The 13,303-nt window shown below is 39.1% G+C and overlaps 1 protein-coding gene across 1 annotated transcript in view; it reads left to right on the top strand.

Annotated features, from left to right (window-relative positions):
- Nucleotides 1–5,690: 5,690 nt before the first annotated feature.
- ACY3 (aminoacylase 3) overlaps nt 5,691–13,303 on the top strand; it is a 12,922-nt gene continuing 5,309 nt past the window's right edge. Inside the window, exons 1-5 of the mRNA XM_072425040.1 lie at nt 5,691–5,848; nt 7,718–7,951; nt 9,245–9,440; nt 11,002–11,095; nt 12,582–12,689. Coding sequence (XP_072281141.1) covers nt 7,719–7,951; nt 9,245–9,440; nt 11,002–11,095; nt 12,582–12,689 — 631 coding nt within the window. The 5' untranslated portion in view covers nt 5,691–5,848; nt 7,718. The remainder of the gene's footprint in view (nt 5,849–7,717; nt 7,952–9,244; nt 9,441–11,001; nt 11,096–12,581; nt 12,690–13,303) is intronic.

The raw sequence follows: 13,303 nt of genomic DNA, 5'->3' as shown, positions 1-13,303 counted from the left end.
ACTTTTCTATCAGGTCAGAAATGTAAGTGGGACAATAACTGTGGAGGGATTTGAAGGCAAAGCACAGGAGCTTGAATTTGATTCCAAGGTGAAATGGAAGCCAGTGTAGAGATCTGCGAAGAGGAGTGGTGGGAAGGATGGATGAGTCTGGCTGCAGCATTCATAATAGATTTTAGAGGAGAGAGTCGGGTTAGTGGAATACCAGCGAGAAGGATGTTACAGTAGTCCAGACGGGAGATGATAAGAGCATGTACAAGGAGTTTGGTGGTCCCAGGGGACAGGTAGCTGCGGATTTTGGAGATGTTGCGTAGGTGAAAGTGACAGGACCTGGAAATGTCCTGAATGTGGGGGGTAAATGAGAGGGCCGAGTTAAAGCTGACACCAAGAAACGTGAAAAGGGGAGAGATGAATACCAGTGTTATTAACATTTAAAAATATGTCAGGAGGAGATTTGGAATGTGAGGGGGGGATGATGACGAGTTCTGTTTTATCCAGATTTTCAGGAATCGGTCAGACATCCATGATGAGATGGCTGACAGGCAGCATGAGACCTTATCCAGGACTGAGGGGGACAAGTCAGAGGTGGACAGGTAGAACTGAGTGTCATCAGCATACAGATGGTACTGTAAGCAAAAGGAGGATATTGGACTACCGAGAGAGGAGGTGTACAGAGAAAAGAGAACCGGTCCAAGGACTGACCCTTGGGGAACACCAACAGAGAGGAGAGTGGGCGAAGAGGAGTTACCATTGAAAGAAACTTGAAAGGAGAGGTCAGACAGATAGGAAGCAAACCAAGAGAGAGCGCATGAATTGTATTAGAAGGGGGGATCAACAATGTCAAAAGCGGAGGAAAGATCATGGAGAAGGGAAAAGTTGCCTTGGGACTTAGCTCTGAGGAGGTCATTGGCCACTTTAGTAGGGGCTGTTTCGGTGGAATGGGCAGCTGGAAGACTGGAGACTGGAGAGGCTCAAGGAGAGAGTCAGTGCTTTTAGTCTTTTATAGTTAGTCTTTGATAGACAAGATGCTCAAGAAGTTTGGAAACATATGGGAGATAGGATGGTAGTTAGAAGGTAGGGAGGGGTCTAACAAGGGTTTCTTCGGGATAAGGAGAATAATGGCATGTTTGAAAGCGAAGGGGTAGAGACCAGTAGAAAGGGAGAGGTTGAATAGTTTGGTTAGGGCGGGGGCCAGGGTGGAGGAATGGGCACAGAGTAGATCAGAGAGAATTGGATGAAGTTGAAGGTTTCCCCATGACAGTCTATCTTCTTCAGTCTTAGAGAGCTATATTAAATCAGGGCTTGTGTGTCTAATCCCTCCTTAAATCTATACCTATTTTATGGTCATGGCATCTTCTGATGGGTGCCCCACAACACAAACTCCAGTGGAGAAGTAAAGAGGAATAGCTCTATGTTCCACCAATGTATGTATAAGCATTATACAGAATTCTGGCCAGATCTAAGGATCCTCAGTAATAAGATGTCCTATTTTCCTTTTTTGTTGGGGAAACTGGAATGCATTATCTCAACCATCTAGTGAAGAAGAATAACCATCTTCCCAAAGAGTTATGTTGTGCTGTTTTAGGATAGTCAATACATCTTCTAAATTAGAGCATCTTTCTAAAAAGATTTAGGGAACACCACAGCAAAGGCCACCATAAAAGGTCAGGACCCATGTCAGATGCTTGAATGCAGTATGTGTGCTTCTCTACCAGAAGGAACACCCTAGATAAGATGGTGTTCAGGACAAAAATCAATATATTCAAGTGAAAGAGGCTGGATCACTTGTAAGGTTCATGACTTATCTCAAACTCACAAACCTTACAGAGGTATCAAATGCCAGGTTCCATATCATACAATCCTACCATAAAGAGTTGGGGACGACACTTTGAAATTATGAGAAAAGTAATGGAAACAAGTAGCCCATGGGTCATCCTGAAAATGTGGGGTAAAAAAAGGACTTTAGGTTTGTGAACCCAAAATCTAGGACAAAAAACATAATCCCAGCTACCCTGGATAGTTGGTAGGGGAATTTTTTAGCTGAATCCATAGATTTGGGCTGCAAAGATTAGTAGGCACAGAAGGAATGTTAATTTTTTTAAAAAACATTTAATATGCATTTTTTAACAAAAACAAAACTGTTGACATAAGACAAATAGGTAACAATAGTTGGGTCATAGAGGGATAGGGGAGTGACCAAATCCAGGTGGTGTATCAGAATAACAGGGGGGGATTTATTATCAAACACTGAAAACACATCAAAATAATTTAATTATTATTACTTCATGTCTCATAATACATTTTTTTTCCAAAATGTTGTCACATTCTACAGCTTAGAAGGAGTAAGTGAGAAAAAAGTACCATTGGTCAAAAAATTGTTGATGTGCTTATCATCTCTCCAATCTATTACCTTTCTCCACACTATGGTTCTTGGAGAGTGAGTATGTAAGCAAAGCACATCTGTAATTCATTCTCTCACTTCCCAATCCTGCTCAAGATTGGGGGAATCATCCCAACTGGAAAGTTCTTAGCTCCACTGGAACCCAATAGGTCATCCAGGTTAGCACCTAAAAGCTGTTCTCCAACCAATGTATCCAATGGAAATGGCCAATCAAAGGTTGAAACAGGTATTGAAGTGTATGAAGTACTACTACAGGAAATAGACAATTAGATATGAACAGTCCAGCATTGCATAACAAAATAACAGAGAGCCTGGGCCAGTTAGTCCTTCCGTTCCACATACACTGGAACACATGTTTTGATATACAAGAGCTTGCCAGTCTGTCTAGGCTACAAACCAAGCCTAGGCTAGCACTTGACTAATCCAAGAGTCTGCAGGAAGTACAGAGATCTAGCATCTAATACATCCTTTCCATCTCATCCTGAAGAATCCTTTCCTGGGATGACTATGACTACCATAAGTCGGAATATTAGAAGGTCAACTACAGGTCACCCTACAGACCAGGGGTGTCAAACTGAAATACACAGAGGGCCATATAAAAAAACTTAGACAAAGTCGCGGGCCAACCTTGAAATTTATTGAACAAATTGAGAACATTTTTCCTTCTCATTAGATATAAACCCTTTTCATATGGAAACAAAGAGGTTTTGCTTCACATTCAATCTGGAACAAGCTTATAATAGAGAAAAAGTCATAAACATTTTTTTTTAATTTTATTTAAGAAAAAATCTTATGCCTCTTTCTCTTTTTGTAGCCTTCTGAGTTAAATTTCATTGGTAACCTTTTTGCACAGGCTAACAATAATAATAACAATGTTCTTCTATGAAAATCCAACCAATTAGTCCATGCCTTGGAGTAGCAAGGAAAAGTACAGCTGAAGGGGAGTGCTGGAAATGCCAGACACGGCCAATGCGGAGCTAAATCTTATGAGTGGCCCGCTGCTGAAACTCTCTCTTCATTGAAATAGCGCCGCTACTAAAATTCCCGGCATTATTTGCAGCTACAAAACACTCCACGGGGCCTCGCATAGGCAGAGCACCTGCTGGTCTATAGACACGAGTGATGCCAGAAATTGTAGTAGCGGCGATATTTTACTGCAGCGGCAGTCCAGCTGCAGTTCATATTTAGGATTCCTTTGGGGGCCAAAAAAGGGCATTGGGGGCCAGATTTGACCCCCGGGCCAGCGTTTGACTCCCCCTGCTATAGACAAACTTAACACAAAGTATCATTTTTTTAGATTGAAATTTGTTATGCTTAAGTCTACCTTAAAGAAGATCTTTATTAAAATAGTTGGGGACTACAAGGCAACCATAAACTGCAGCACGCATTGTGGCCAGGAGAAAGTCATGCACAGTACAGATTTCAGAGTGCAGGGGTCAGGACTATATATATCATAAATCACAGAGTATACAGTACAACAGTCAGGGGTATGTAGTGTACACGATAGCTTACAGAATGCAAATATATCAGGAGTAGAATACATAGCACAAGATACTGAGCCACCATGCTGGGTTAAGGCAAAAATTGTCACAGTGTTGGCAGTCAATGGGAGGCAGAAGCATTGGTGGTCTGTAGATTGGTTCTGCTCTAGCTCTCCCATAACATTGGAGGTCAGGTGGAAACAGGGCAGCAGAGTACGCTTGTCGTATACCATTCTGGGTCTTGATGCATTACATTTGGAGTAACATCACCACCAGACTATCCAGTATACATATTGTGAGCAGATCGCTCTGCCCATCACTAAGTTCGAAGATATGGGGCAAGGTGCAACAAGCATTCCAATGCATTAGGACACATCCCATGCACTTTCATTTGAAATCTTCAAATCCAGGATTCCTCTATATCCAGGAAAGTTGTGGTGTGTGTATATGTAGTCCAGGCAACTCCAGAAACTGGATCAAAGTTTAACAGACTGATTCAAATCTAAAAGGTTGCAGCTCTTCAGCTTTAGGAACTTTGCCCCCACTATAGTACAGTGAATATGGAGTATTGTACAACAACTGTTGTGTGTGTGTATGTATATGTATGTATGTATACTATGTACAGTTTATATGATATGTAGGCTCGGAGATTGTAAGCTCTTCGGGGCAGGGTCCTCTCCTCCTCTATCACTGTCTGTATTAGTCTGTCATTTGCAATCTCTATTTAATGTACAGCGCTGCGTAATATGTTGGTGCTATATAAATCCTGTTTATTATTAATAAAAATAATAATAATAATAATAATAATTTTATGTAACGATGATCTTTTAAGTCAGTAAGTCAGCAAATTAAAGCTCAAATTTCCCCACAGTATGCAACAGAGACTTCATTTATTCATAATGGCAGGATTTCTATCTTTCTCAAGTTTAAAAGTTGAGAGATACTCAACTCTTAATCTGAATTTTTTTTTTTTTTTTAGAAATCACACTTTCAGGAGTATTGATCTTTAGCTAATCACTGTGATTCATAAACAATTGCCTTTTTAAATAATTGTTTTCACCTTTTCTTTTATTCTTTGGTATATTCCTCTCCTCCTCCTGTGTCACTGTCTGTTTCTGTCTGTTATTTGCAACCCCTATTTAATGTACATGGCTGAGCAATATGTTGACGATATATAAATCCTGTTTAATAATAATAATTTTAGTGCTGGTAATCTTCTGCAGCCACCTCTATCAACATTTCCTGACAACAGTGGAGCACTTCTGTGTAATGTGTTAAATCAGCCACTTGTAGTCACCACCTTAACATCAGCAAGAATAGCTGTAAAAGTACCTTTATAGCAGGATTGTGAAGTATTATGTTATTCATGAAAATGACAATAACATGGTAAAACTTGCATGCTTTTGGTAGATGTGGTACATACTCAGCTTCAATATGTTGCAACAGCCAGGCAAATTGCATTTTGTATGTATTGTATCAAAGTTCCATATTTTCTGTAGTGCTGGTTCCTGTTAAATTTAATGGAAATTTTTTTTTTAAAACCCACTGGGATATAAGGGACAGTCAGTAAGCCATGCAATTCTATTTGCAGGTATTGAGAGGTTATTAAACAAGTAGATGTAGTGGAAATTTTAGCGGCAGGCCCTGGCATGTAGACTGTTGATGCAGTGACACTTTGTGCTGTGGTCATATGACTGTATTGTCTGAGAGCACACACACATAAAATCACACATGGTGTAGGGTCACGCTGTGCAGGTTGAGGGGGGGTCAGTGTGATCACCTGAGCCTTGTTCTGTTATTGAAGCTTACATGTGACCTTTGGCCCCAACTGAATTCCTGGGGGTTAATAACTTATTAGAATAACTTGTGGATCCCATTGACACATTTAAGCGATGTCTAATCTCACAGGCAACAAGTAATACGTGCGAAAGTCCGGAAAGAACGTGAAAAAGAGAATTCGGTGTGACAGGTAGGACTAACGATTGTTCTTTTTTTGTTATCGCTCAGTAGGCCTGTGCTGTATGAGAGTGAAAAGTACAGCAAAGCTGATATTAGTTACTAGTAGGCAGACAGCCCTGTATATGTTTTTTTAGGCATTGTATATGAAAGGAATTTTGCTAATTCTTGAAGTTCATTATTTTTGTGATTTTGTTATGTTTTTTAGATGATTGAATTATGTTGAAAATAGTTGTACTCTTCTCTTCAGTAAACTAATGTCCGCTTCCCCCCTTTTTGCCCTGAAATTCTTCCTTTCCTCTCTACGGCCATATATCCTGTTCTAAGAGAACCGCAAGGACATGTCATGTCTGCTAATTGTCTGTAGTTATGTGATCATGCACTGATCATGCCTTTGAAACTGTGTGCAAACAATAAAGTTTTGAGTGATCTAACCACACATTAAATTGCGTGTGTTACGTACCCTTCCAGCGCTGTAAACAGAAGCGATCAGAAAGAGGGAAAATTGATCTGGGATCAATAGGAGACCACCTTAACAGTATACAACTGGGCATCATTGGGGTTAAAGTAAATGTAAACCCTAACAGAATGACATTAAGTGTGCTTTGTGAACTGCTTACCATAAACAGTTTCTATTTATTTATAACATTCTTGTTTTTACCTTTTTTTATACCCCTGTAGCCTCTTTTTATCCTATTCCTGTCGACATTCACCCAACAATGTCTGAAGGGCATTTCTTAGGATAGTAATGGTGATAACAATGGACCATGCCAATGTGTGTCAGACAGCCATTTAATTTGCAGGCACTTTATTGAAGGTTTTGTGCATTACATGCCTACAATATGTGTTTTTTGTGTGGATAGAGTGAGAATAGAACATTTACCTCCACCCTAAAATCAATTGTTTGGAAGTGGCAGCATCAGTTCTTGTGTATTATTATTATTATTATTCATAAACAGGATTTATATAGCGCCAACATATTACGCAGCGCTGTACATTAATGACAGACCAATACAGACAGTGATACAGGAGGAGAGGACCCTGCCCCGAAGAGCTTACAATCTAGTAGGTGGGGGAATTTCACACACAATAGGATGGGAGATATGTAGTGTTGGGAAGTAGTGATGGTTTCAATTGACAGAAGAAGACGGGTAGGCAAGTTTGAAAAAATGGGTTTTGAGCGCTCTTTTAAATGAGCAGAAAGTAGGAGCAAGCGGAATAGGACGAGGAAGACCATTCCAGAGAGTTGGGGCAGTGCTAGAGAAGTCTTGTAACCGTGCGTGTGATGAGGTTATGAGTGAGGAAGTCATTAGTAGGTCATTGGAGGAGCGGAGAGAGCGGCAGGGGGAGTATTTTTTAACCATGTCAGAAATGTAAGTGGGACCAAGTGTATGTGGACACCAATTCACCAGTTTGATATGCATTAGTTAATGGGGACCTGTCATGATGGCTGTTGTCAAACAAAGCAACCCTTCTCTGTTGTACACTTTAAAACATTCAATCAATGTTTCTTTATTCCTAATTTAAAAACAAATCTCTAATCAGACAGTAGTGTGGGTTTTGCTGTGATGAAAATGAGTCTTTAGCTTGGCATAGACTCCAGACTGGGCATGGATTCTCTTTTGTTAAAGTAAAAGCATGAAGAACATTTATTGAAGTTTGCCATGCTGCTCTTTAGTTAGAAACTAAAAGATGGTGGTATGGTCTCCTTAAGAATATTGGTTAATGTAAGTCACTGATTTTTAAAAATAAATGATACATCCCTTGCCATCTTGATAAATGGTTGGTAGCTTTGCATGGACATTTAAATAAAAGATTTGGAGTAGCACCTTTGTTCACATGTAGTAAACTAATACTTATGTTTTTTCATGGCATTTTCCAGCATGTCAGACACCGTCTTGGTCAAATCCCTCCATCGCGTGGCTGTGGTGGGTGGCACTCATGGCAACGAGATGTCCGGTGTCTTCCTGGTGAAACACTGGCTGAAAGACTCTTCACATCTGGTAAGGGACACGTTCAGTGCTGTACCTCTTCTATCCAATCCGAAGGCATCTGAGAAAGGAGTGCGGTATTATGAAAAAGACTTGAATCGATGTTTTACGTTGGACATCTTATCGTGAGTTTTTTTTTTCATTGATATGTTTGAGTCATATTAAATGTTTGAGTCCAAAGTATATCTGTTGCATACACAGTCCTTGACTTTTGTCTTTTGGACTCTTGTCCGTTTGTACCAGGCCTAATTTGGGCTTGAAAGTAGACTAAGCTAATGCTAATGGCACATCCCAGATAGGTTCCATTTTCATTTCTTCAATAAAGGTATTGGTTGGTATTGAAGGGCAAAATAAATCTGTACTTTGACCAGTTATTCTTTAACTCTCTCTCTCAGTGTGATGTTAAAGTTTATCTAAAAACAAAACAGTATTATTTTAGTTTTGTAAGGCTAATGGAAGAGTTATGACCCTTCTCAGGTCTTCATAACTTTATGCAATTGTTTGTCCTGGTGCCCATGGTAAAGTTGTCACCAGAAAACGAATAGAGAGGAAATCTATCATTGATTTTACCTGTTCATCATTTGGCAGGGCCTGCATGGCGTAACTCTAGTTCAGGTGTGTGGAAGTTCATTCATTATCCTGGTAACAAAAGCTGACACAGCACATGCACAGCTCAGCTTTTTTTCAGATACCTGGAACGATCAGGCAGGTAGGAGGGAATTTTGCAGACAGGCCATCGTCTGTTCCTATCTGCAATAATGATCTGAATGATCAGGAATTCCTAAAAGTGGAAATTTTGTTTTATCACCATACCAATGCCATTAAATGTTGGAATAACCATGTGTGTGGTTGTGTTATTACAAAAACTCTCCTGGAAATACTAACTCCCTGACCCTCATGCTGATTTTGTGTCATAGTTGCATAGTTAGTCAGGTCGAAACAAGACACCAAAGTCCATCGAGTTCAACCACAAAGAAAATAATAAAACATAATAGAAAACCTGCATATTGTAGAATGAAACCTATAAACACAATTGATTCAGAGGGTAAAACACTATAGAATGTTGTAATTTGCTACAACAGAAGGGAAAAATCCTTTCTGATTCACTAATGCACTTTAATATTCCCAGGATCAACAGTCTCTGGTATCATTACCCCCCTAATGCTGGCCCTAACCATCAAATCCACTGTAAAAATCTAGGATTTCTCATCACTTTCCATCACAAACAGGTAAAGGGTTAATTTTCCCAGAGGGCACACAATCTGACAAAGGTTCCTATTCTTCTTCATTCTATCCAAAAATAATTGGACTTAATGAAAAAAGGGGATGGACTCTCCAGTAGTAAAAAAGGATAATAATAATTATTTAAAAAAAACTATTTAACTCTTTCTGTTACTCTTTGTCTCTCTTACCTCTAGTGCCCCAGACTCACCTGATGATCCATATGAAGTTTTGAGAGCAAAGGAGATCAACCGGATGTTTGGTCCCAGAGGAAGTGCAAATGCATATGACATGATACTGGATCTACATAACACCACTTCTAACATGGGGGTTTGTCTTATTATCAGCAGAGTCCAAAATGCTGTGGAGCTGCATGTCTGCCATTATATACAGGTATACCTTGGTGTACAAAATCATAGGCAAAAGAAAACAGTAATGAATGTACCATGCAGGTGACATGCTCTCCTATACCTGGAAGTATATAAGATTTTTTAGGGCTCTAACAGAGGAGCATTAAAAAACAAAGCATTTAGCAAATGCCAGGGACTTTTTAGACATCTCCATTATTAAAATCACGCATAACAGTTCAATATTCTAAAATAACATATTTTATTAAGCATAACACATAAAACATATAAAAGCACTCTTATCTCAACATGAGATTCACATGTAAAGGCCAAAATGATGGCCAAAAATGTCCTGAGGACGAATTTATGAACATTTATATAATGTATCAAGTGGTAAGATAATCACTCCTCTGACTCTGGGGCTAAATAATATTAATAATTTGGATGAACTTAGGTTCAAAGCACTAGATAGGCTTTACCTCTACAGTAGGGGACTGGAATTTGATCTGGAACGATTAGGAAAGCAAAATGTATTTTCAATTTAAATGCAACAGTACCCCCAGGAATTAAGGACATCATAATTTCTAAGTCTTTTATCTAAATCAATGTTTTTTTTCATTGTCAATGTTGTAAATATCTTGGATGTTTCACCAAATAAACGTCATGTATAATAATTCATGTTTAAAAGATCTCTAGTTGCATAGATATGCACTTGTATTCACACAGCTGAATGCATGTGCATATATATATATGTTGCATATGCTTATACGTTATTTATCCTGGACGTAACAATTTTTTTTCCAGAGTCTGTCATCTATAGGGTTTGTTTTATCTTCATTCTACATGCGCCCCATGTGTGCATTAGCCTCCCGATCTGCAGGTTCATGTCCCCATAGGGGATGCATCACTTCCAGTGGTGGGGGGGGGGGGGGGCCTATAGGAGTGGCAACTATGGGTGGCGGTCCCTGTGGAACTGTGGAATATAGAATGTGAAGAAGTGATATCATGGAAGGTTTTTCTTTGGGTCTCCATTTAGTGATTCTGGTTTAAAAAAACAAATTCTATGTGGAAAAAGGGTGTGTTGAATGTATTGTTCTTGGTATAGTCTGATGCATGTAGAATTGGTATTAAGGAAACTTATTGCAGGTGTCTATTCATGGTTTAATATGTGATATATCACCTTTTTGTGAACCATAGTGGCCATAGCTATAGGTAAGACCCTGGTCCTAAGGTAATACCAACTCAACTCAATACAATGTAATTGTTTTAAAACTAAAGGAAAGCTCCTTTTAGTGTCTGCTATTAGGTAAAAATTCTGTTTTGGAAATCTTAAAAAGCTAACAAGGGTTCTTCAACATTCTTGACCTTTGATCAGTAAAGGAGAGGGCCATGTGATTTTCATATGATACTTAGGGTCTGATTTATTTAAGCTGTCCAGGACTGGAGAAGTTGGACTAAAATGGGTGATCTATTAAACCTAGAATGGATAGTCTAGGACTGAAAACATTAACCACCTATAAATAAATGATTTTTAGGAAATTCCTACCAGGTTTGCTGGAGAGATTTAATAAATCAGGTCCTTAGTCCATTTTTATCTTCTTCCTTAGACTCGTCTTCCCTATTATATCCCAAGAATTTATGTGTACACGAAGCCTGGGGCAGACCTTTATAGTGTGGACTCTGTTGCCAGATGCGGTATCGGTAAGTGAAAGAAAACAAACACATTTATTACAGTATTGTAATGTCCGGAGGTTCCTATGTGTTATATATTACAAAAAGCCTAATACTACAAATGAATCTGCTCAAGAAAAAAGCAAAAATGATCATGCTTGGGAAGATGGGGCCTCTAGGGGGCGTTACGGCTTTCACAGGACTGGTGTGAGCCCTGAGAAGAGCCAAGGCGCTGAGTCTAAACAGTAACTAGGTCTTCTTCAGAGCCTCTAGCGGTAATGATGTTGTGCTGCTGGTTACTGGCAGGTTGTGGTCCTTGAGCATACCAGGATGGGCAGGATGATACACGGTACCAAATCACTAGGCAAGAGAATTTTCAAGGAAGGCCGAGATTGAGACAGGAAGCAAGCAAGAGAGGTCAGGAACAAAGTAGAGGTCAAGAACTAGCAATCCAGGAAATAGACACCGGTGACACTGGAGTCACCACAGACACAGTGACACACGAGACACAGGGATTACTGCAGACACAGAGGAACACTGGAACAGCACATTGGAACAGAAAGGGAAAAACCAGACTGGGCAATAACGGGTTAACACAGGAGCTGGACAGGGAGAGCACTGAATTAAGCACTGTAGAGGAAATGCTCAGGAGAGCTAGGGGGCTCGCCACTAGTGAAGACACATTGCATGAATGCTGAGTGCTGAGTCTGAGCTAGCCAGGGATGATTAAGAGGTCATTTCCTGTTTGGCTGGCAGAATAGGCGAAATTGATAAAACTTGGGAGGGCAGGCACGCCCAGGGTCAGAAGTGTCCGCATGCGCAGGTGAGAGGCAACTGTGTTTTAGCAATGAAGAAGTAATTGTGACAAAAAATGAAAAAGGCAACATTTTAACACAATTATTTTGGTCAATATAAATTTTAAGTATTATTTCTGGGACTGAATTGTACAAATTCAAAAACCACATCTGAATGAGCTGAATTCCAAGATGAAGTGGAAAAGCTATAATGCAATGGGCAAGCATATTTGGGTATTTAAACAGGTGCTTTGTCCACCATTTAAAAAAAAAAAAATACAAACATTATGGGTATTAAATTTGCCTTGTTCATTTATGGTTTAGTTAGGCTTCAAAACTACTAAAAGCTTTTATAAAACTACACTGACCCAGGGATGTTATCAAACCACCAATGTATGGTCAGGAAGGTATTTTTATTTCCTTGTGTAGCAGATGAACAGGGGGTTCGCCCTTTGTTCCTTTGGACCAGGGAACAAAATTCTGCAGTATTCAGCCAATGAGGGACTGACACCATAGGCACAGTTGATTGTTCATTCTGCTGCATTAGTAATTCTGTACTTGGCTCTTTGCCACTAGGATTGCCTGTAACGTGGCTCTGAAGGAGAATATTTGCCTGTGTTTCTCTGATCACTTATACATAGGTATACTTTTATACGAAGCAATAGATACTTTTGTAGAATTCTTTGATTTTTGAAATGTCCTTTTTAATGTTTTAACTGCAGGGTTTGAATTAGGTCCACAGCCACAGGGAGTTGTCCGTGCTGATATACTTCAGAAAATGAAGACCGTAGTTGAAGTCACTTTGGACTTTATTGATCACTTAAACAAAGGTATGAGATATTCATTCCTGAGAATGAAAGCTTATTATTGGCATGACATTTCACTCAGAACTAGATTTCAACCTTCTATGTTATTCCTACATAACCGAAAATCAAATATCTAAACTTTATAACTGACTTTGGATGCAGATTAAAGTTATAAAGATATATTAAAGATTTATATCATTTGTCATTACATTTACAGAATTTGGCATTTTGTAAAACCTGTAAAATTTGTGCATGCCTATCTTGTCACAAGGTAGGTACTGTATGTGCAGAAGTTTTAAGGAGGTCAGCTTTAGAGATATCATTCATGAAAATAAATACTTAACTTGTAAATAACTAATTCAATTTATTAAATTGATACAAAAAGTAATTTGTAAACATATAGGTTTTGGTTAAAGATGCAGGAGATTTTTGATAAAATAGAAGATATAGAGACTCTGTCATTGACATATAAATATTCTTTATAGATGCTATCCTTTTTGAAAGCAGTCAGCTGACCTTTGTTTTCTTGCAGGTCAAAATATTGTTGCTTAACCACCTGAGCGTTACACTGAGGTCTAGATTTCTGTACCAAAAGTGATCCACTGTTTTTCATGAAATTTTTTTTTTAAATTGTAGAC

This window comes from Pyxicephalus adspersus, chromosome 10 (assembly GCF_032062135.1).
Source record: "Pyxicephalus adspersus chromosome 10, UCB_Pads_2.0, whole genome shotgun sequence".
Taxonomy (NCBI): Eukaryota; Metazoa; Chordata; class Amphibia; order Anura; family Pyxicephalidae; genus Pyxicephalus; species Pyxicephalus adspersus.
The sequence above is the reverse complement of the archived record's forward strand: the minus strand, read 5'-3'. Positions and strand labels throughout refer to the sequence as shown.